Here is a 23,808-nt window from a genome sequence, read left to right on the forward strand (position 1 = left end):
GAAGGCTGGTGATCACCTGGTGCACCACATCAGAGATGACAAACACCTGTTCAACAACCACCCGGAATGAGCAAGTCTTTCTCGGCCAACCGTTGATGAAAAATCTGAGGTACTAAAGAACATCACCTCAGTCTCCCATCACTCAATAACAAACTGTCAAATGAACTCCAACTCAAAGAACCACATCCCTGTCTGTGCAACAGCAACCACCAGAGCACAGAAGGTCAGAAAGTCTGCCACAGCCAGAAGGCATCACAAGAAGAGTGCAACATAGGAGACGAAGTTTTGCAACCCAGCTTCACACAGCCATGCCAAACTACCTCCGACTGTCTGCTAAAGAACTTCCTGCCTTGCTGGACTGACCCCCATTAGACCATGGACACGCCCTCATCCAAGCCAAGGATGCAGAGAGCCAGTCTTCAGTGACATACAAGCAAAGGGGGGGGGAGACAACACAGACTGAAACAGATCTGACCACACATACACTACACCTTCAACACACACAACATTACCTACACCCAGAGGTAACCACATCTACTGATAACACATTCAACAAACATATTCTTCCCACAGGTAGAATGTCCAAATTTTAGTGTAACAAAGTTACATATACCCTCCATGAAGAAACATGCAGCCATTCTCACAATAGGTTATAACATCTGACACTAAGTTAAGGTACATGACACACTAGCTGCACATGACATCCTAGCTCAACAGCATATGCAGACACTGGCTATTGTCAAGTCTGCTTTATTGTCAATTTCCACATGTACAGTACATACATACAGAAAATCGAAATTGCGTTACTCTCAGTCTCCGGTGCATACAGATAACATTAACATTAAAGCCTAAAAAAAAATAACTAGATCAAATATAAAATGTATTTGTACAATTATACAATAAGGGATTTATAAAAAAAAAAAAAAAAAAAAAAAAAAAAAAAGACATATAAAAGACATATAATAAAAATACAAGTTAAAAATAAAGTTAAATAAAGCAGCGCAAGGTAAATGACAGATATAGTGCAAATCAATGAAGTGAACAACAGTGCAGTTAAAAGATTTTTAGTGCAAAAAAAATCACTTATTAAAAATATCTTAAGTCTGATTAAAGTGACAAGTGACAAGTGACCAAGAGCAGTTATTTAACTGACTGATGAGGTAGTTCCATGCCGAATGAGGTAGTGAGCGGTGAGTGAGCAGACCAATGCTGCACAAGTGACTCGTGCATGTCATCATATAATTAGTGTGTGTGGGGGGGGGGGTGGGGGTGGGGGTTCATAGTTCAGTGGTGCCTGGGGAAGAAGAGGGGAGGGGGGGCAGGTTCGGGAGGGAGTTCAGCTTCCTGACAGCCTGGTGGATGAAGCTGTCCTTCAGTCTGCTGGTCCTGGCCTGGAGACTCCGCAGTCTCCTCCCTGATGGCAGCAGACTGAAGAAGCTGTGTGACGGGTGAGTGGGATCACCTGTGATGCAGAGGGCTTTGCGGGTGAGACGTGTTCCATAAATGTCCTGGAGGGAGGGTAGAGAGACACCAATGATCTTCTCAGCTGCTCTCACTATGCGTTGTAGAGTCTTTCGGCAGGACGCGTTGCAGGCGCCATACCACACAGTGATGCAGCTCGTCAGGATGCTCTCGATGGTGCCTCTGTAGAATGTGTACATGATGGGGGTGGGGCTCTGGCTCTCCTCAGTTTGCGGAGGAAGTAGAGACGCTGCTGTGATTTCTTGGCCAGTGCTCCGGTGTTGTCGGTCCAGGAGAGGTCCTCTGTGATGTGCACACCCAGGAACTTGGTGCTGCTCACTCTCCTCCACAGTCGCACCGTTGATGGTCAGAGGAACATGCTGAGTGTGCGCTCTCCTGAAGTCAACAACAATCTCCTTCGTCTTCTCCACGTTCAGAGAGAGATTGTTGTCACTGCACCACCCGGCCAGCCGGGCGGCTCACCTCGCTCCTGTAGTTTGTCTCATCTCTGTTGCTAATGAGACCCACCACAGTCGTGTCATCCGCAAACTTAATGAAGAGGTTGGAGCTGTGTGACGGTGTGCAGTCATGGGTCAGCAGAGTGAAGAGGAGGGGGCTCAGCACACATCCTTGGGGGGCCCCAGTGTTCAGTGTGATGGTGCTGGATGTGTTGCTGCCGACCCGTACTGCCTGAGGTCTTCCAGTCAGAAAGTCCAACAGCCAGTTGCACAGCGAAGTGTTGAGCCCCAGCTCGACCAGTTTGTGAATGAGCTGTTGAGGGATGATTGTGTTGAATGCTGAACTGAAGTCTATGAACAGCATTCTGACATAAGAGTCCTTTTTTTTCCAGATGGGTGAGTGCTGAGTGGACGGCAGTGGAGATGGCATCATCGGTCGACCGGTTGGACCGATATGCAAACTGGAATGGGTCCAGGGAGGGGGGGAGGGCAGACTTGATGTGGTGCATGACTAGCCGTTCAAAGCACTTCATGAGGATGGGGGTAAGTGCAACAGGACGGTAGTCATTGAAGCAGGATGGAGATGGCTTCTTCGGGACTGGGATGATAGTGGTAGTTTTTAAGCATGTGGGAATAACAGCCTGACTCAGTGAGATGTTAAAAATGTCTGTGAAGACATCAGTGAGTTCTGCTGCACAGTCTTTCAGTACACGCCCAGGGATGTTGTCAGGACCCGGAGCTTTGCGGGCATTGATCCTGCTGAAGGATCTCCTCACACTGTCAGGGGTCAGAGTCATCACCTGGTCGCCGGGAGGAGGTGGAGTCTTCTGTGCAGTGGTGCTGTTTTGTTGCTCAAAGCGAGCGAAGAAGGTGTTCAGCTCGTTCAGCAGAGAGATGTTGTTGTCACAGGTCCGTGGTGGGGGCTTGTAGTCCGTAATGGTCTGTATCCCCTGCCACAGGCTCCTAGTGTCTCTACTGTTACTGAATTGGTGAGCTATCCTCCTGGAGTGCTGTCTCTTAGCCTCTCTGATGCCGCGGGACAGGTTGGCCCTGGCTGTTCTCAGGCCCACCTCATCTCCAGCTCTGAAGGCAGCATTCCGTGTCTTCAGGAGTCTGTAGACCTCCCCCGTCATCCATGGCTTCTGGTTGGCCCGGACAGTGATAGTTTTTGTGATCGTTACATCATCAATACACTTATTGATGTAGGCAGTAACAGTCTCTGAGTACTCCTGGAGGTCAGTGGTGTTATTGCATGTGGCAGCCTGTTTAAACATGTCCCAGTCAGTTGTGTTGAAGCAGTCCTGAAGAATCTCTGATGATCCTTCTGGCCACACTTTAATCTGTTTGTAAACTGGTTTGGCGACTTTAATGAGTGGTCTGTATGCAGGCATTAGCATAACAGTGATGTGATCTGAGGCTCCGAGGTGGGGGAGGGGGAGGGCTTTGTAAGCTCCTCTCTGTGTGGTGTAAACAAAGTCCAAAATGTTATTACCTCGTGTTGGAAAGTTGATGTGCTGGTGTATTTTTGGAAACACACTCTTAAGGTCAGCATGGTTGAAATCCCCAGCTATGATGAGAAAAGCATCCGGGTGTGCTGTCTGCTGCTCACTGATGTGTTTGGTACAGTTCATTAAGTGCGTCGTTCCTGTTGCTGGTGATGTTGAATGGGGGAATGTACACTGAAATGAGCAGTATAGCAGTATATTCCCTCGGCAGATAGAACGGCCGGCACTTAATAATCATAAACTCCACCAGGGTTGAGCAGTGTTTGCTGATCACAACAGTATCGCGGCACCACGCGTCATTGATGTAAACACAAAGCGCCCGCCGCCGCGGGTTTTTCCTCCCGCGACGAGAGCTCTGTCCGCTCGATAGCACGTCAGCTGGTCGAGCTGAATAGCGCCATCTGGAACGCTGTTGCTGAGCCATGTTTCCGTGAACACAAAAACACAACAGTCTCTTACAGTCCTCTGAGTTGAGCGTAGTAAACGAATGTAGTCCAGTTTATTGTTCAACGAGCGTACGTTAGCCAGTACGATGGTGGGGACAGATGGCTTGTGTGGGTTAGCCGTTAGCCTAGCCCGGATACCTCCGCGCTTTCCCCTCTTCTGCTTCCTCTCACGCCGCTTGTGGCGCCTCCGCTGCGGGCGAGATGCAGTAGTGGGGGTCGATGATGGTGAAGGCCTCCGTAGCAGATCGAGATCCCGCAGCTGTTCTGCTTGCGCGGAGTTTAACTGTAAAAATGCGGTTCTGCCGACATCGAGCAGAGACTCGCGACTGTATTTGCGCTTACAGACAGGTAGACGTGACGACAACGTGCAAAAACACTGCGACTCACAAGACAAAAAACACGAAAACACCGTTCTGTCGGGACAGAGAGAAGCCGCTGCGTGTGGCCGCGCCGCCATCTTGGCTCTGTCGCGTTGTAAGCCATGCTAGGAAAACCCACAGCAGCTTTGTTTTGTTTGTTTTGTTTTGTTCTTCTTTTACCTATCCTTCTCCTTCCCCTCTTTCCTGAGTAGGTGAAACACCTAGGCACCCTGCAAGGGTCAAAGGTCTGATATTAGGATTGACTCGCCACACCTAATATCCGCCAGCCACTCTAAACTGAATGGAAGCCAGAGAGCTCCATGCATGATAGGTCAACTCATTTCATTGCAAACGATGTTACTAGAAAATTAACGGTAAACGTTTAAATTAAGACAACCTAGAAGAACCAAACAAAGTTATCCACAAATTTGATTGGCGAATCAAAATACAACAACGATTTCCAAAATTATCTAAACTATCCTCAATGTACTAAACTACATTGACTAATTGAACTTAACAACGTGTACCTAAATAACCTGATGCCTGCACCAGTACAGTAACTGTCATGGAGGTGTTGTCTTGTTGTTTGCTGTGTTTGTCTGCTTCTTCTGCCTTTGTTTCTCCAGCGATCGACGATGTCTTCAGCTAAACACCTCGCCGATCGAAGGGGGGTATGTAGCGTGAACCAGACAAATTAAAGATTCGATCGGGAGCCTGGTTGAAACATGAGCCGAATTCCACAGAAAGTCAGGATGTTGTAAATCAACTCCCAGCACCACAATCTGATAACCAACCAACTCTTTCAGAGAACAGCTTTCAACATTAACACCATTGGAACAATTATTGACAATTTCAATTCGAAGAAGAGATTGTCTAATTTTGGGGCAAGTAATCGAAGAAATGGACAGTCTAAACCTCCCATGTAAAGCCATGAGATTAAACAAGATCGTTGGATTGACTTCCCCCCACCTAGCAAAACCAGACTGAAATTCCTAAGGAGACCTGTTAACTCCTCTGGTCTCCACAGGACATATCCTTACTCCCCAGAATGGCACAGAGAATGCCTTCCAATGCATATATGCACCAAAATGAACTCAAAAAAGACTTCTAAATGGATATCAGTCCATTGCTTAACTCCATATCATTTATGTAACCGACACATTTGATTTTAATGTTTCTAATCACTTATTGTGTATGTCTTTTTAAATAACTCTTGAATAGCTTAAGGGATCATATTCATGTTTAGTATGGTGTGTGTTCGAATATTCTTGCTTGAAACGTTTCTGACCATTAGTTATTTGTCAAATGTATCATATTCTTGTTATAGGAATCATGTCCAAATTATACCCTGCAAGAGCGGGAAAATTCGGACCACGAGCTTGATAAGATAACATATGATTTATGAAGGGGTGGGACAGACAATGCAACACCCTGAGAAAAGACAGTATCTAATTGGTCAAGACAACATTTGAGGTGTGGCCAAAAGGCCAGTTTAAATACTCAGGACACCATCAAATTATGCTTTTAGCTTTTAGCGTTTAGCTTTTGCTATCAGTCATGCCGGCTTTTAGCCTGCTCCTAGCTTTAGCTTTTAGCTTTAGCTTTTAGTCATGCTTTGTCATCACTTTTAGCGTTCTTCGAGCGCCGTTCCAGCGTGCTTCGGCCTGCACGCCTGCTGCTACTTAGCCACGATGAGAAGAAACACCACCTAGTCTCGTCAAACTTTACTTCTTTTCTTTTCCGTTTGAGAGTTTCGTGTTCTGAGTTAAGTTTTGTAATGCCGTGTCTCCGAGTCTGACCTCGCGTGCCCGTCTGAAACTTCAACCAGCCCACAACTCCGCATCTTCAGCCAACGCCCAACCACGGGCTTCCCAAGACGTCACTTCAACGACTACTGAACTTCCAGCCAATCAGCAACTTCGGGAAACCCCCTTTTCAGCGACAACAAAGGGAACCCCGTTAAACAGGCAACGCAAGTAACCTCCAGACTCACATCTGTACTGGTGTTATCTAATATAATTTTAACCTCATTGAGGAACTCAGTGCGAGGGTTAATTAAGTGATTAAATGGTTGTTCATGTCTATGCAATTTCACGTATTGCTGTAAACTTGGGATTTCACATTTTCATTCTCTTAAACTCACTCTTTCCTAACGTTCTATCCTCCTGCAACTTGTGTGAATGTGTGAGTGCGTGTGCTTATGTGTTAGATTAGTTTATATGTCTTAGATTTATCTAATAAAGCCTTATTTATAGTGAAAAGAGAAGTATCTTGTGTTTTGTGCTCACAAGTTAATGTCTTAAACTGCCGATCTTGTTGCTACTGTGCTAATTAATAGTGTTTTCACTATACTTTGGATATTAATATCCAGCGCAGATTTGATGTTATACGGCTCGTTCAGTGAATCGCTGGCCGTTTCATTGATCAGCCGTGAAACAGTGATTCTGTTCAAATTCCCTTTAAAATCTTAAATGATTCCCTTTGAGCTAAATTGACCTGTTTCCCTTACAAAAATATATCTAAATTACGGCCTATGCTCTCAATGTCAAATGCAGAAATGTTAATCCATGCGTTTATGACCTCAAGGTTAGATTACTGTAATGCTTTATTGGGTGGTTGTTCTGCACGCTTAGTAAACAAACTCCAGTTAGTCCAAAATGCAGCAGCTAGAGTTCTTACTAGAACCAGGAAGTATGACCATATTAGCCCGGTCCTGTCAACACTGCACTGGCTCCTGCAGTTTAAATCTAGATTAAAGACCTATCTCTTTAACCTGGTTTACACATAACACACTAATATGCTTCTAATATCCAAATCGGTTAAAGGATTTTTAAACTGCATTAATTAGGTAAACTGGAACCGGGAACACTTCCCATAACACCTTATGTACTTGCTACATCATTAGAAGAGTGGCATCTTCGCTAACATTAGTCTGTTTCCCTCTTATTCCGAGGTCACCGTAGCAACTAGATCCAGTCTGTATCCAAGTCAGAGGGTCACTGCAGTCACCCGGATCCAGTACATATCCAGCCCAGATGGTGGATCAGCACCTAGAAAGGACCTCTACAGCCCTGAAAGACAGCGGAGACCAGGACTAGAGCCTGAGGTAAAGATCCCCTGTAAAGATCTTGTCTCAGACGACCACCGGGACAAGACCACAAAAACAGATGATTCTTCTGCACAATCTGACTTTGCTGCAGCCTGGAATTGAACTGCTGGTTTTGTCTGGTCAGAGGAGAACTGGCCCCCCCAACTGAGCCTGGTTTCTCCCAAGGTTTTTTCTCCATTCTGTCACCTATGGAGTTTTGGTTCCTTCCCGCTGTCGCCTCTGGCTTGCTAAGTTGGGGATACTTCATTTACAGCGATATCGTTGACTTGATTGCAAATTATTTCACAGATACTATTTAAACTGCACTGAGCTGCATGATGACATCACTGAATTCAATGATGAGCTGCCTTTAACTGTCATTTTGCATTATTGACACACTGTTTTGCTAATTTATGTTGTTCAGTTGCTTTGACACAATCTTTTTTGTTTAAAGCGCTATATAAATAAATGTGACTTGACTTGTTCCTTGGACTTGGGTAATTCCATTTTACTTTAGGGTCGAATTTTTCAGACTATACTGATCTGCTTTAACCACTTGAGTTGGGTCAGAGAGGTATAATCCAGATTATAGTCATATTTAGTCTGCTTTGTCAGCATATCGGCAATACGGGGGTGGTCTGTATCCCATAGCGAGATACCGAACAAATGTTAGAAAGAGAACTTTTGGTAACTAACGTAACCCCGGTTCTCTGATAACATAAAGTGAGGTATCTCACAATATTCAAGCTTAAGTTCAGTTTATTTATAAAGCACATTTAAAAATGGCCACAGGCCGACCAAAGTGCTGTACAAGTTAGAATAAAATAAAAAATTAAGTACACTAATAGCAGCAAAACAGTTAAAACAGAACACCCTAATTAACTAAAAGTAACAGAGAATAAATAAGTTTTGAGACATGACTTGAACTCAGACAAAGTGGAAGACGGTCTAATATAGAGTAGGAGCTTGTTCCACAGTGTCGGGCCGGCAACTTCAAAGGTTCGGTTACCCCTCGATTTTAGCCGGGTTTTGGGTATCTGAAGGAGTTTATCTTTGGATCTAAGGCCTCTGGTGGGAGAGTAGCGGTGAAGTAGGTCGGACAAATAAGAAGGTGCTAAAAAATGTAATGATTTATACACCAGTAATAAAATTTTAAACTCAATTCTAAAATTAATCGGAAGCCAGTGAAGGGATCTCAGAAGGGGGGTGATCAAATCTCCTCTTTCCTTCCAGGAATCTCGCCGTAGCATTTTGAACGACCCGTAAGCGTGCCGTTTGGGACTTAGATATATCAGAATAGAGTGAATTGCAATAATCCGGGCAAGAGGAAATAAGAGCATGGATAGCAATCTCCAAGGAGCGCTTCGGAAGAAAGGATTTTATTTTCGATAGAGAACGAAAAAAAGAAAAAGCTAGACCCAATGAACGCGCTAATCTGCTTGTCAAATTTGAGGCAACTGTCAACCATCACACCTAGATTGTGTACTTGGGGAGAGATGAATTGATTTAAAGATTCAAGGTCAAGGTGATTTCTTGGCCTGAATTCTAAGGGGTCAAAAACAATGACTTCTGTTTTGTCTAAATTCAGAAAAAGGAAAGTCTTTGCAAGCCAAGCTTTCACATCCTCAAGACATGCAGTTAGGTTGCCTAGAGCACTCTTATTTTTCCTAGACACAGGCATATAGATTTGCATATCATCGGAATAGCAATGAAATGAGATTTTATGTTTAAAAAAATGGAACCCAAAGGGAGAAGATAAAGAGGAAAAAAGGACCGGAGCTAAAACAGAGCCTTCAAGCACACCTCAGGATAGATTACGAAGAGAAGAGGAGAAATGCCCTATTTTTACAGAGAAATGTCTATTGGTAAGAAAATATTTTAATGATTTAAACCCCCAACTGAAACTTCAAGAATATGATTGTCAGTCAGAAAAGGTCTGGAGCTGTAAAAACTGTTTTTTTCCACAATATCTTGGAAATAAATGTCAAAATGGAGATCGGATGAAAATTTGATGAAATAGAGGTTTCAAGTGAGGGTTTCTTTAGTACAGGTGTAATCGTGGCAATATTCAAACTAGAAGGTACAGCTCCTTCAAGCAAAGATTTGTTAAATATCGAAACCAGTCCAGGGCCGACAATGTCAAATATTTGTCTCAAATAGTAAGGATGTATAGGGTCATGTGAACTAAAGGAGGGTTAAAGTTTAAGCATTACTTCCTTTACAGAATGTAAAGAATACACAGAAAGAAGTCCACAGGACAGGTGAAGTCATCTCTGTTGGTATTTCCTGATCAGAGACCAGAAACTGAGCCCTCAAACTTGAAGCTTTATTGCCAAAACAACTAGAGAAATCCTCACAAAGTGCCAAAGACGGGTAGTGAAGAGAATTTACTGGGGAGTTTAGAACGGAATTGATAACAGAAACAAAGAGCTTTTTGGGTGTGGGGATGTTTCTCAATTAGTTTAGAAAATTAGGAAGCCTTGGCTTTCTTAACAGCATACTGATATGACGATAGGCAGTCTCATAAGAAATCTGTAATTTGTCCTTTTTCCACTTGCTTTCTTGCATGCATCTCTAAGAACGAATAATATGATCAACCCATGGCTCCGATTTAGATGTAGATTTTGGCTTAAAGAGCTTAAAAAACCTGTAATGCCTTAAATATCTGTCCATGCAGTATTTAAAATGATAAAATCATTTTCAGCATCAAGATCAGATAATAGAGACTCTAATTGTAAAAGAGGGTTGACATTATAGAGCTTTCCAAAATCCTCAAAAAAATATTCACGGGCTTGTGTACCATCAGAGACAGGTGTAAGAGAAGGCAGTAGGAGGGATAATTTAAATAAAACAACGATAACAGTCGGCATTGAGGTCTGAAAGAATCTTTAGCAATGATAGCTAGCCCGCCATCTCTGCCTGATGATAGCGGAGCATTGTAAAAGTGATAGTTGGCTGGAACAATTCAGAATATGGACTGAGGTCCCCTACCTTCACCCAGGTCTCGGTGATAAACAGAAAATCCAAAGGGAGAAAGAGACAGGAAACAGAAAGAAAGCCAAAGAGACAGGAGAAGGAGGAACAGAGGCAGGGGGGTCCGTCACGATTGACTTGAGCCAACATGTCATCGGGGATGGCCGCTCCAGCACCGTAAAGTGGTAGACACCATAGCCCAGGGTTCCTCAATAGGCGGCCCGCTGGCCGGAAAAGTGTTTGGCCCGCGCTAATTTCAAATAAAGTGGCATGAAAATTCAAACGCAGCATCAGAAAGCGACATTAACTTACATCGTGTCTACACCGGGCGCTAGCAGCGCGGCGCAACAAATCCCCGACAGAAAACTGCTGACTCGTTCTATTTATGACGCGCTGACACAAAGTTCAAATGATCTGCAATGCTTTGTCGCGTCCAGTGTAGATATACGATGTGACAGCAAAAACATGGCAAGTGTTAAGCAAAGAAAAGTGGACACTGAAAATAGATGATTCAAATGTGAATGGACTTTGAACAGTTTTGAGTGAGTGAGTGATACCATCTCTATGGATGCTGGTTAGCAGTTCAGTTCAGTTCAAGTTAGAGTTCAGTTGTAACGTTTGCTTTAGCATAATTTATTTTCAAGATCTGAGGTAAAATGTCTATTGTTGCTTTGCTTACACTATGGCTATAAAGATCACTAATATTCAAACTCACATTAGACACTTTTAACACTGAATAAATCACATAATCATTACCTGAGATTATCACTGTCATTTTTTTGTATGTTGTTCCTGCCGCGAAGTCGCAGAAAATAAAAAGCATTTCTAAAATAGAATTCCGTGTCGCTTATTGTCACGTGTCGCTGTCGCGGGTGGTAAGGACAAAAACTACATGGAAATACTTTTTATCGCGTCACGTCTGTTTGGGACACACGGTGTTACAGTTTGATCCCCCAAAAAATCTAAGTATAAAAATATTAATGCTGACAGATTTAATAATTGATTCTTCAATCAGGGAAAGTGGAGAGAAGAGATCCAGTCTGGAGATGAGAAGGAACAGTTGATTTGCATGGAAGATATGGAGATCCAGATTTTTTTGTTTGTTCATTTGTTTTTAATATTCAACAGGCAAAGTTTTTCTGTATCTAAATGCAAAAATGTTCATAATTGTTTGAATAAAACAGATTATACTGGGTGGAAAAATCTGAATATGTATATCTTGTGACCATCTTTTGATTATTTTAACAAAAACAAAAAATTTAATAATTGTAATAATAATTGTTGTTTGTTTTTTGAATATTATACTGGGTATATATATATATATATATATATATATATATATATATATATATATGTATGTAGGTCAGTGGCCCTTGGCTTGGTATCGTTGGCAGAATTCGGCCCTCGGTGTAAACTAATTGAGGAACCCTGCCATAGCCCATGACCGAGGCAGAGAACTGAGTACAGCCAGACAACCAGCTCTCATGAAGGTCTTTATTCTGACGATTACACCCCCACCTTTCCTAAGTCTTGGGGTAGTGTCCAGAGGTAGTCGTCGTCGGAACTACAGGAACTACAGGAACTACAAATGTCCAAGAGAGTCTGACGATCATATGTGAAAGACTCAACATAGTTGTTGGACAGGAGGGCAAATAAAAACAACCAAACAATGAACTGAGAGCAGAAGACGGCTCACCACTTATACAGGCGCCATCTTTTAAAAAAAACTTCGGAAGTAGTTCAATCTTAACATGAAACCTAAGCCATTACCTATATTGTTATAGTGTGGTACAGTTATGGAGGCCCTTCATAATGCAGAGGTCAACTGCCTGCTCTGCCTATAGTTAGCAATGGCCTTATGGTATACAAAATTTAAAGCCCATGTTGCAGGTTAACCACCACTGTCGATTAATGGGTACATAAATCAATCAAGATATGTATATCATTTTTAAAATGTCTCAAAAATGGTCTTAAAGACCATTTTTTTATGTTTTTGGTATTAATGGTTTTTGTTTTTATGCAATTCGGTGATGACGTCACGTTGGGGAGAAGTGGCGGAAAGGTAGCCTCAGCCTAGTATGATGCGCGTTCCAGGCAACCCGTAACCCGTGTTTTTCCAACCTTAAACCCGTGAAAGTGCACTGGAACGGCAGTCAAACCCGTGACTTCCCACCCGTGAACTCGTACTAGATCGATATAATAATAATAATAATAATAATACATTTTATTTATAAAGCACTTTACATTTTAAAGAAAATCTCAAAGTGCTACAATAGAAGCAGAAAAAAAAAAAAAAAAAAAAACAATCTAAGAATTAAGTTAAAAAATCAACTGCCAACTAAAACTAACTAAATTAAACATGAAGACATTTTTAAACATTGAAAAACTTTTTAAAAAGATACGTTTTTAAGTCCTTTTTAAAACCATTTGTCGTTTGTGGAGCCCTCAAGTGTTCAGGAAGAGCATTCCAGAGCCGAGGGGCCGCGGCACAGAAGGCTCTGTCCCCAATTGTACGGGACTTAGTCTTAGGGTGACGGAGCCGGTGGGTATTTGTGGAGCGGAGGGAACGTGCTGAAGTCTGTGGAGTTAGGAGTTCTTGAAGGTAACTGGGGGCATTGCCATGGATGCACTGATGTGTGAGAAGGGAGACTTTATACTCAATCCGGGCAGAAATGGGAAGCCAATGCAAAGATCGAAGAATTGGTGTGATGTGTTCATATTTACGCACTCTCATCAGGATCCCAGCGGCACTGTTTTGTATGTGCTGGAGTTTCTGGATGCTCTTGCTAGGAATCCCGATGAGAAGAGCGTTACAATAGTCCAATCTTGAGGAGACAAAGGCGTGAATGAGTTTCTCAGCATCATGTAGGGTAAGTTTGGGGCGGAGTCTGGCTATATTCCTGAGGTGGAGATAAGATGTTTTACAAAGATGTTTAATGTGCGCCTCAAAGGTTAAATGAGGATCAAACTTGACACCAAGATTGGTGACTAATGATGATAGGGGAATGTCCTGGCCAGAGAATGTAATGCAGGTTATGGAAGATGATCTGATCTGATGAGGGGAACCAATGAGGATAGCTTCTGTCTTTGAACTATTCAGCTGGAGAAAGTTATGAGTCATCCATGCCCTTATTTCCTCCAAACAGGCAGTGACTGTTGATAAAATTGTTGATGAAGTTTATGAATGAGTGTCAGTTTTGATGTATAATTGTGTATCATCAGCGTAACAATGGAACGAAATTCCCAAACGACTGATGACTTTGCCGAGGGGTAACATGTAAAGAATGAACAAAATAGGTCCAAGAACTGAGCCCTGTGGAACCCCGCAATCAACAGCGTGTAAAACGGGACCTAGAGCTTTCCCATGGCAACAAATTCAGATCTATCTGTGAGGTATGGCTCAAACTAGTGCAAGACGGTGTTATTAAGTCCAATAGAGTGGCATAGCCGGTTGAGAAGTATACCGTGATCAACGGTGTCGAACGCTGCAGAAAGGTCCAGGAGGACAGGGAGTGATGGTGAAGCAGCATCAGCTGTCATCAGCAGGTCATTTGTAACTCTCACTAAGGCTGTTTCTGTGCTGTGGGTGGAACGAAAGCTAGACTGAAACTTTTCAAAAAGGTTGTTGTACTTGAGGTGATCGTGAAGGTGCCTGGCAACTACTTTCTCCAAAACCTTTGAAAGGAATGGTAGGTTGGATATCGGCCTATAATTAGCAAGAGTTTGAGGGTCCAGGGTAGGTTTCTTGAGTAGTGGTCTGATTATAGCCGTTCTTAGAACAAATGGTACGTGACCAGACTGAATTGATTGGTTTATTATCATAGTGATAAAAGGACTGATAACAGAAATATTTGCTTTCACCAGAGCTGTAGGGAAGGGATCAAGGGCACAGGTGGAGGATCTCATCCCCTTGATGATGTCCTCAACCTCTGGTTGAGTAACTTCTGGGAAGCAGCAAAGTAACCTCGAACCGGACTGCTGATCGTCAGTTGGGAAAGATTAGGGAGATGAAACAGAAAAAGAGGAACGAATTTTAGCAATTTTGGTTCTAAAAAAGGTCATAAAATCATTACATTTTTCTTCTGTAGCTCCTGTGAGAGGAGCACTTTGGGGTTTAAGGAGATGATTTATGGTGGCAAACAATTTTTTTGGAATTGCCAGGACTTTTTTGAATAATATTTGAATAGTACTGTGACCGTGCTTCTTTGATTGACTTCAGATAGGCTTTTTGATGGTCCCGATAGGCCAGCTTATGAACAGTTAGTTCAGAAGAGTTGTACCGCCGTTCAAGGGCACGTCCAGCTGCCTTCATTTTTCGCAGGTCACTTGTGAACCAGGGAGCTGAACGGGAAAACGTAATTGTCCTAACTTTGACGGGTGCATGGAAATCCAAAATGCGGCTCAATGTCTGATTATAAAATTCCACAGATTCAGTGACTGATGAAATATTTGAAGAAAGGAGATGTTGAAGGCTTAAGGTCATGTTTTCTGTGTTAATCTTTTTCAGATTTCTAAAACGTATTTCACGTTTAGGCTTCATGTAGGAAGACGGAAAGGACAGCTCCATGGAGATGACCTTATGGTCAGATACACCCAGATCATATACAAATGGTGCGGTTAAAAGGGCTGACTCAGTAATGACCAAATCGAGAATATTCCCCTTGATGTGAGTGGGGACATCAACATATTGTCTGAGATTTAAGCAGTCCAGTAATTGCAAAAATTTCTGTAGCAAGATGACAAGTAGGATTGTTAACATGAATGTTAAAATCCCCAAGTATTATTATATTGGAGGAGGTTGCACAGATAGTTGAAAGAAAATTGTACAACTCTGAAATGAAGTTTGAGGTTGATTTGGGTGGCCGGTAAATTAATAGTACTGTCATAGGGAATGGAGGCTTACAATTAAATGCCAGACATTCAAAAGAAGACAGCTCGGGGATGTCCAAAAGGGACAAATCCAAGTGACTGCGGTAGATGACAGCCAAGCCACCACCACGGCCGGAGCTACGAGCTTTATGAAGATAACAGTAGCTAGGAGGGCAAGTCTCATTTAAAACAGAAAAAACACCTGGTTTCTGCCAGGTTTCTGTGAGGCACATTATATCCAAACTTTTGTCACGAATGTTATCATGTATAAAGCCGGATTTGTTAGTGAGCGATTGCGCATTAAACAGTTCAATTTTAAAGTTGGATGAAGTAGTAAATCTCTGTATTGGCCGAAGTAGGCTGTGATCCACTCCACGTTTTTCTATCCATCTCCATGTGTGGCGCTGTTGCAGTGTCTCCTGTGTTACTAACCCACAGAGTGTCAGCGCTCTGATGACGTGGAAGAGATGCGACAGGGCGAACAGCTGAGCAGACGGAGGGGATAGCGTCACCAGACCGGGTGTAAACAAGTTTTCAGCCGAGCGCTTCTGTGGATGTAACGAGGCCGATTTAGTGGATGTAATGGGGCCAAATTTGGATGTAATGGGTGGAGTGTTGTAGTTGTTATATTCCATCAGTTGAGTGGTCGAGTAGTTCATTATGCCAGCCGCACGGACTCCACGTCTGTTGTCAACCGCTAGCCACCGCGGCAGTATGTTAAGAAAAAGAAAAACTCGGCACCAAAATGTCATCCGTAATGTGGCTGGAAAAAAAAGTGGATCTTGGTAGGCGCCACAAAACTGTAAGCGCTAGAAATGCATGCAGAACTAGGAAAAGCCGTGGCTAGTTCGATACAAAGTTTGCCTCAGGCACTTGCTTCCAACCGCTACCAGTCAAGTGGAGTCATCTAAATCGGTATGATCCATACAACAGTCCCAGTTTGAATTCTGACGAATCGTACTAGTTAGTTACAGTCATTAAAATAAAATCATTAAGATCAAATTAAAACTCAAAACTCGAGTGGAGAAGCGGCGAACAGACAGCGCCAGCGTCCTCTCCCTCTGTGGCTGTAGTACCAAACTGCGTCCCAATTCGCCTATATGCCCTAACAGTATACTCCGAGTTGCGACATCACACAGGACACGAAACAACAAAGACAGCCCCTACGGATAATTTTGCCTACGGACGCAGTGTTTATGCAAGTTGTACACGTTGAAAAAACGATTTTAGGACAATTTAACGTTGCGATAAAAACTGGGATGAGGAAGAGGTGGCAAGAGCCAACATGTATGATGGCCCGCAGCCCTATAATTTTGAACCAGCCAGACGTGAGAGGGCAAATGAGGAATTGCCAAGAACTGATGGCCGTCAAAGCCAATTAAATGCATGGTCCGAGGAGAATGAGTGGAGAGTTGGTGAAGTGTCCTTTTCATTTAGCAATGCAGCAATGAGCACTGGAGCTAGTCTACGAGCAGCAGTGCACAATAACGACACACACACACACACACACACACACATACATATATATATATATATACACATATATACATATATACATATATACATATGTATATATATATATATATATATACATATATATATATATATATATATAATTATTATTTTTTTTTTACTGTCATTGGATAGCACAGAGTGAAAATCACATCTAGTGGCAGTGGTCATGGCGTTAGTTCAGATAAGTACCGGTAACCTTTGTCATAGTGTCATAGTACTGGTAAACTTTGTCTTTGTCATCTAGAAATAGAAGGCATAATGCTAGCTATATGGGCGTTTCTAAGCGTTTATCTCTTCCTCCGGTGAAAATGTTGTTGCAAGTAGCTGCGTGTCTGTCGCTATGTTTGGCTGGTGCTTGTGTGGGCAGTGCTGTCCCATGGAAACTGCGTTGGAAAGCTGGTGCTGTAGGGAAGTGAGTGCGTTTTGGTCGCTGTTGGTCGATATCTATCTATCTATCTATCTATCTATCTATCTATCTGTGTATATATCTAGTCTATCTATCCATCTATATCTATCTATTTATCTATAATCTGCGCTATCTGAATACTCTCGTCTACTACTCGTCTCTCTAGTCACTCTGAATGCTCTCAAGGTGGGCTTTGGTAAATTCTCTCCCCAACGTGACGTAATGCAATGCATTGTGGGGAAAAGGAGAATCGTTGCAAACCGCTGTAAGATAGTACCTACTTTTCCGTATTTTATTCCGTTTTGTTATACCCAACAACATAAAATACAATGGATAACAGTTTAAATGTTTATTACCAACAAGCAAATTGCACAAATTCGTTGAAAAATTAACCCTGCAACACGGCCTTTAATAAACAACTGTTTTACTAAATTCTGCTGAGGTGAAAATTAGTGCAGTCCCGTATCGTGATACGTATCATATCATGGCCTCTGTATCGGGATACGTATTGTAGCATGACTCTGTTGGTGATACAAAGCCCTAGTTCATATAAAGCAGTTAGAGATTAACTCAAAAGATGACGCTTCAAAAATTACACAAAGTGGTCTCAAAGGTAAAGGTAACTTTGACCCCAGGGATGAATCAATGAAGTGAAATGATAGGCGTGTAAAAACATTAATATTTTAACTTTTTCTTTTAACAACCATTGCTTCCTGCCAACTATCATGCACGTTTTCATGACTCACCGGACAATCAGCGCCAAGCCAGGCTTTAGCTAGAACAATTCACAGGTATCACACATATCACCTAACAGGTAAGAATGAACCATCAATGATTTTGGTATATGAAAAACAGCACAACCCCCAGATTTCAATCAATTTTGATATTAGCTTATGATATGGCTTTATGATTCAAAGGTTTACACCAAAGGTGTCAAACTCTGGTCCTAGAAGTTTCTAAAGCTGTGTCTGAAACTGCTCCCTATCCCCTATATCAGGGGTGTCAAACAGAGTTTAGTTCCAACCCTGCTCCGACACACAAACCATGTATTTTTCAAATAAGCCTGTAGGACGTGATTAGCTGGATCAGGTGTGTTTTATTGGGGTTGGAGCTAAACTCTGCAGGGCTGTGGCCCTCCACAAATTGAGTTTGACACCCCTGCCCTATATCAGGGGTTCTCAGCTCTGGCCCTCGAGGTCCACTTTCCTGCAAAGTTTAGCTCCAACCCTAATCAAACACACCTGAACAAGCTCATCAACGTCTTCACGATCACTAGAAAGCTACTGGCAGGTGTGTTCGATTATGGTTGGGGTTAAACTCTGCAGAACAGTGGACCTCGAAGGCCACAGTTGAGAACCCTGCCCTATATAGTGCACTATATCGGGTGTCAGCCATTTTGTAGTGCTGTCAAAATTCTGAGTGAACAACTACATTCCCTACATTCGTTCGGCATTTTATACCCACAATGCACTAATTTCGAGTGTACAACTGATGTACACTCCCTGCAGCCCTATTTCCCACAATACTATGTGGTGAACCAATGAGCTGGAAGAATGAGAGATGCTGTTTACATCTTATTTCTGCTTTAATATTTATTTCATGCATTATTAATATTCAAATAGATTATGAATGCATTAACTCAGTCTAATGTATTACTAATTTACAGGAGGTGGCATTATTAAGTTACAAAAGATGACAGATTTGCTGATCATTTGGTGGATTTAAAAATATTTGTTAACCGCCTGTGCATAGCTCATTCTAATGTCATTGTAACGGTCAGCGTCATCTGAGCGCAAAATGCTGCTCAGACGAGTTTCAAGATACTAATAAATACATACAATTATGAACGTGTTTTAATTTGTGTTTATTTTTATTGCCAGTATTTTAATAGTATTTAATGATTATAAAAATATTAAGCATTACAAAAATTAATAATATACCATCGATGAAACCACAAAGCTGCAGCAGAGGTACCTGTATGTACACTACATACTACATACACTACTGTATATAGGGATAAGCGAAAAAATAAACAAGTCAGCGATATCAGACACAGTAATCTTGAAGACCTTGATTAACTGGTTCAGGTGTGTTTAATTAGGGTCGGAGCTAAATTCTGTAGTAGAGTGGCCCTCCAGGAACTACATTTGACACCCCTGGTTTGCACAGTGATTTTCAGTTTAATTGGCTCTTAATCTGACAAATTGTATATGTAAAGGTATATGTAAATTAGACTGAAATGCCAGCAATGTCTTGCAGAATGAACAAACAAACAAATAAAATATAAAGAACATTATTTGAGAAAAGCTGCTGAAAAGAGTTAGTTTTGTTATAATGTAAATGCAGCAGTCACTCACTTTCCTACTAATGGCAATTAGCAGACACTCTGCAGCCTCCAACTGAAGCTCAGGTTCGCTCAGCAACAGGCAGAAGATCTCCAAAAGATGACAGTTATCATTGGTGATGTGGACCAGAGCAACCCAATCAATGTAGCCAGCCAGAGTATTGAGAGTGGCCACACCAACTCGCCAGTGAGCTTTTGCCTGGAGAGAAAAAGGTAATTTAATCTGGCAAATAAGATTAAGCAGAGCAGATTAAATTATTAATTCAAACTGAATCAAAAATGCCTATGTGAGACTATTCAAAAATAGTCTAACATAGGCAGATCTATATAGTCTATAGTCTCAAAAATACTTTATTATCCAACTACCACAACAGTGCAACTTTATTTACCTCATCTGTTAACAATGTTGGTGAATTGCAGTGCAAACATATCCACATCTCTATGATCAGATGCTTTCTTAACTGCTGCTCTCACCACTGCCATGTTGCTATGTGTTTTTGTTATTGAGAAGAAAGTGTGCATCACATTTAAACGTTCATCTAAATGTCGCTTTCAGCAGCGTGGATGGTGGCTGAATAGTTAAACAGTATATTGCTGCAAAGGTATTTGCAAGTTCGTTTTACTTCTAAGCAAAGCACAAAAATAACTTTGCTATGAGTATATATCGGGACATTAAAGGGATGGTTCACCCAAAAATGAAAATTTGATGTTTATCATGTCATGTCTAAACCTTAACCTATCGCAGACTTATAAGTGACTTATGACACTCCTAATTGAGATTGTAGATAGAGTGTCAATGGTCCATTCGAGAGATAGGTGTCGGTAATGCACTTATAAGTCTGCGATCCGCTGTAAAGCAAGACGACGATGCATGAAGAAGAAGCAGCCTCACAAAGAGGGTGATGAGGACAGTTCAGACATCTTGGATGCCCTGGGGTTAAGCAGATAAACATCGAATTTTCATTTTGGGTGAACTATCCCTTTAAATCATATTCAGCGAGTGAACTCACAAGTTGCTGGCTGCAGTTTACTTAAAGGCCACCAGTGTTGCCAATAACAAGGGTTTCTAAACTCTACAAAAATCCCCTTTAAATAGAATACATTGTTTTGAAAAGTGTATATATGGAACCAAAAACGAAACAATTTTTTTTTTTTCCATAAGCACTTGCATGAGGTCATTTTCTCTGTGTCACTCAGTCACAGCAGACTAGGAGAAATGTCTTCTTGGACGACGAGGGAGTATTTTGACTTAGAAGAAAGCGGGAAGATTTGTGTTGGCTATGTAAAACTGGCATAAAACAATTAAGTTTTGCTCAAAGGCTTATTTTTCCACTAGTTATGAGGCTCAATTTGAAGTTTGAAATTTATACAGATTTAAAGGGGAAGCATTATGAAATATTCTTGACAACAGCAGGTGCTATATAAATGTCCTGAGAAATAGAAAACCCTTAAATAATGTATGATTGGTGATACACATTAAACTTTTGCCGCCTGACGTGTAAATAGAATTTTCATACACATGAAGCAAGTTCAAGCAAGGACACACCAGTAGTGGATGTGGTAATGAACAATACCTTGACATGTGCTGACTTATGCTAATGCCTGCACTGGCCATTGATTTTAATAAATATATCTATTAGGCATGGGCCGATTACCGGTTTCAAGGTATACTGCGATTTGAAAATGTCACGGTTTCAAAACCACTAATATTTTCCATCATACCGTTCCTGCGGTATGCGCTGTTTTCCATGTCTCCTTGAAGACTGAAAGAGTAGGAATCCCTCAGGCTGAGTGCAGTGTAGAGAGTAACTCTGACCCCTCCTCTCCCTGTTGGTGCGAGCGAGCGGTTAGTCACGTGTGTGTAGGATGGCCAAACTTAAGGAGGTACATTTCACATTCAGCGTTCCTTTCCGTCTCACGCACAGCCGCGTCCGCACAGCTTTCAAAAGTATACTCAACCGCAGATGAGCGCGGATGGATGAGCTCGACACATGTGCAGTACCACGGGATGTGCAGCTGTCCGCGAGCCCTCTTGATGACGAAAATAACGTAATGCCGATGGTGCGCAGCCGGCCGAAATATACTTTGGCCTTTACGTGATCGGCAACCAGCCGTTTTTTGCCTTATTGCAACTCTCTGTTCTGGACTTTCACAAACTGCGTTGCAATGCAATCATTTTCCAAAATGTAATTTATGTGAAAATATGAAGTCTGTTAATGCCCGTTAACACAGACCAGAGACACTGAAGATGGACTCACAGAGAAAAATACTGTAGCAGGCAGATCACTCACTGTTCATGATGCACAAACTATTGGAAGAAAATCTTCAATATTGATTTAGGGGTTTATATGAATGTGTTTCTGAGGGGAGCTGACTGTCTTCTGAAATGTTTATGTCGTATAATTTCACAAAGCTTGTCAAAAAAAAAACATTGTTTTTACTTCAAATTGGGTTATTGTTAAATCAAAATATGTGTATGATTCTTATTATATAACTAAATAATATTAAATGATATAAATGGTATATATATGAATTATATAACTAAAATTAAATAACTGTACAGATTTATAACTGTAAATTACAGATTTAAGTTAAATAAAGATGTCTTTATTTTTTTCTTTTTAGGAAACAAATCAAAGAAAAAAAATTTAATTCTACTGTTTCTAATATTCTCTATGTTGCTCAAAAACAAAATATATTGTGTCCAGCTGGGGAAAAAAAAATAGTTTTTTTTTTTTTTTTTTTTTTTTTTTTTTTTTTTTTTTTTAACCCAGTCATTTAAAAATAACATTTCAGAGCTGTAAAAACAATACAGTGATACCGTGAAATTTTTGCTTAAGGTTATCATACCGTCATAATCTCATACCGGCCCATGCCTAATATCTATATTGGCTAACTTTTCAAGTGAATGCTAAGTTTAAAGGGATCATGAACTGAGAAATCAAGTTTCCCTTTATCTTTTGACATATAACAGGTCAATGTACAATACAAATATCCTGTAAGTTTCAAAACTCAAAACTTTCTTGTTAATTTAAAAACAGGTTTTATTGAAACAAAGCTCAGAAAATGACTCCTTTTGGAATGTGCCACTTTATGACATAATAGTGTGGCTAAGAACCGCCTCTGCAGGAGAAGTTCAATGCCTGCTTTAGCCCTGCCCACTAATACACGCTTATAGTAGTAGGAGAGGAAATACTAAAGAGACGTTAACACAGGATTTCTCCCTCAACAGAATCATACAGATAACATTACAAGGTTACAAGACAAGACAATTGCCTTCCTTGTCATCCAAACATATATAGATCAGACGCGAGCACTGTTGCATCATGTCGCAAATCAATTTCTCTTTTCTCTTTCAGGTCTTTCATGTTTTGATTATGTCAGAAATAGAGCAGGTGCCGCGGTGGACGTTACCACAAAAGCCCAAATGACCGCACACTTCAGCTTTGTACACCGAACCAGGAACAGGGACAATTCTTTCATCCTCCATTACTAGCAGCGAATAGCGATATTAATGCTAACATTAGTGGCGTGCCCTCATGCTAGTATTTCCTGTTACTCTCATGGTCATTCAGAGATGAAGACTGCCATCTAGCGTCGGGATGTAAACTCAAAACGAAACAACTGCCATGAATCTTGTTTTTTTTATTTTTTTTTATATCGATATTCTCTTTTTGAGGATCGATACAGTATTGCCAAACAAAATATCGCGATACTCACGTGTATCGATATTTTCTTACACCCCTACAGAGCAGTGGGCATAATCCCTGCTGGTACGAGACTCGAACCCGCAACCTTTCGGTTACGAGTCCGACTCTCTAACCATTAGGCCACGACTTCAAGAGTAACTTGGGAGTGGTGCTAATTGAGTTGTAAGGCAGTGATATTGTCTTCTTGGATGAGATGCTGTCATCCAAGTGGGTAGAGTCTATTATAGGCAACTGAGTTTCATAGCACCTAGTCAAATTGTCAATTTATACCCAAATTGACGACCCAAAAAAATTATTAAGTACACAAACGTAGAGCGCAACATGTCATATTACTCTGAGAACTACGCTTACTGGAGGGAAACGTAATCGTAATCTGCGACAGGAAACATTCATTATTTTTAACCATGTCAAAGAATTATTTCACCACCCTATGTGAACCTGAGAGGAGGAGATTTTTTACTGGTAAATTTTACTGGTATATGTCAGGGCCACAATTAAACTATTCTTCCTGCTGATGCTTCACGTCTTATTGCTTGTATCCACCTTTGTCTCCTTATGGTTCTTATGGTTTTTGTTGTAAGTCAAAAATGAAAAGGAGGCAGCTTCCCGCAATACAAAGTCAATGGAGAGGGTTGGACTGTCATCCCCCCACCCCACCGGTGTGGACGTGGCCT

General features: G+C 41.5%; 1 protein-coding gene across 3 annotated transcripts in view; it reads right to left on the reverse strand.

The window, feature by feature from the left end:
- LOC109080806 (exportin-5-like) overlaps positions 1-23,808 on the reverse strand; it is a 199,855-nt gene that overhangs the window by 136,233 nt on the left and 39,814 nt on the right. For all 3 annotated transcript variants that reach the window (XM_042768338.1, XM_042768339.1, XM_042768337.1), the window contains one exon: positions 19,438-19,623. In XM_042768338.1, the coding sequence (XP_042624272.1) occupies positions 19,438-19,623 (186 nt within the window). The remainder of the gene's footprint in view (positions 1-19,437; positions 19,624-23,808) is intronic.

This window comes from Cyprinus carpio, chromosome A13, assembly GCF_018340385.1.
Source record: "Cyprinus carpio isolate SPL01 chromosome A13, ASM1834038v1, whole genome shotgun sequence".
NCBI lineage: Eukaryota > Metazoa > Chordata > Actinopteri > Cypriniformes > Cyprinidae > Cyprinus > Cyprinus carpio.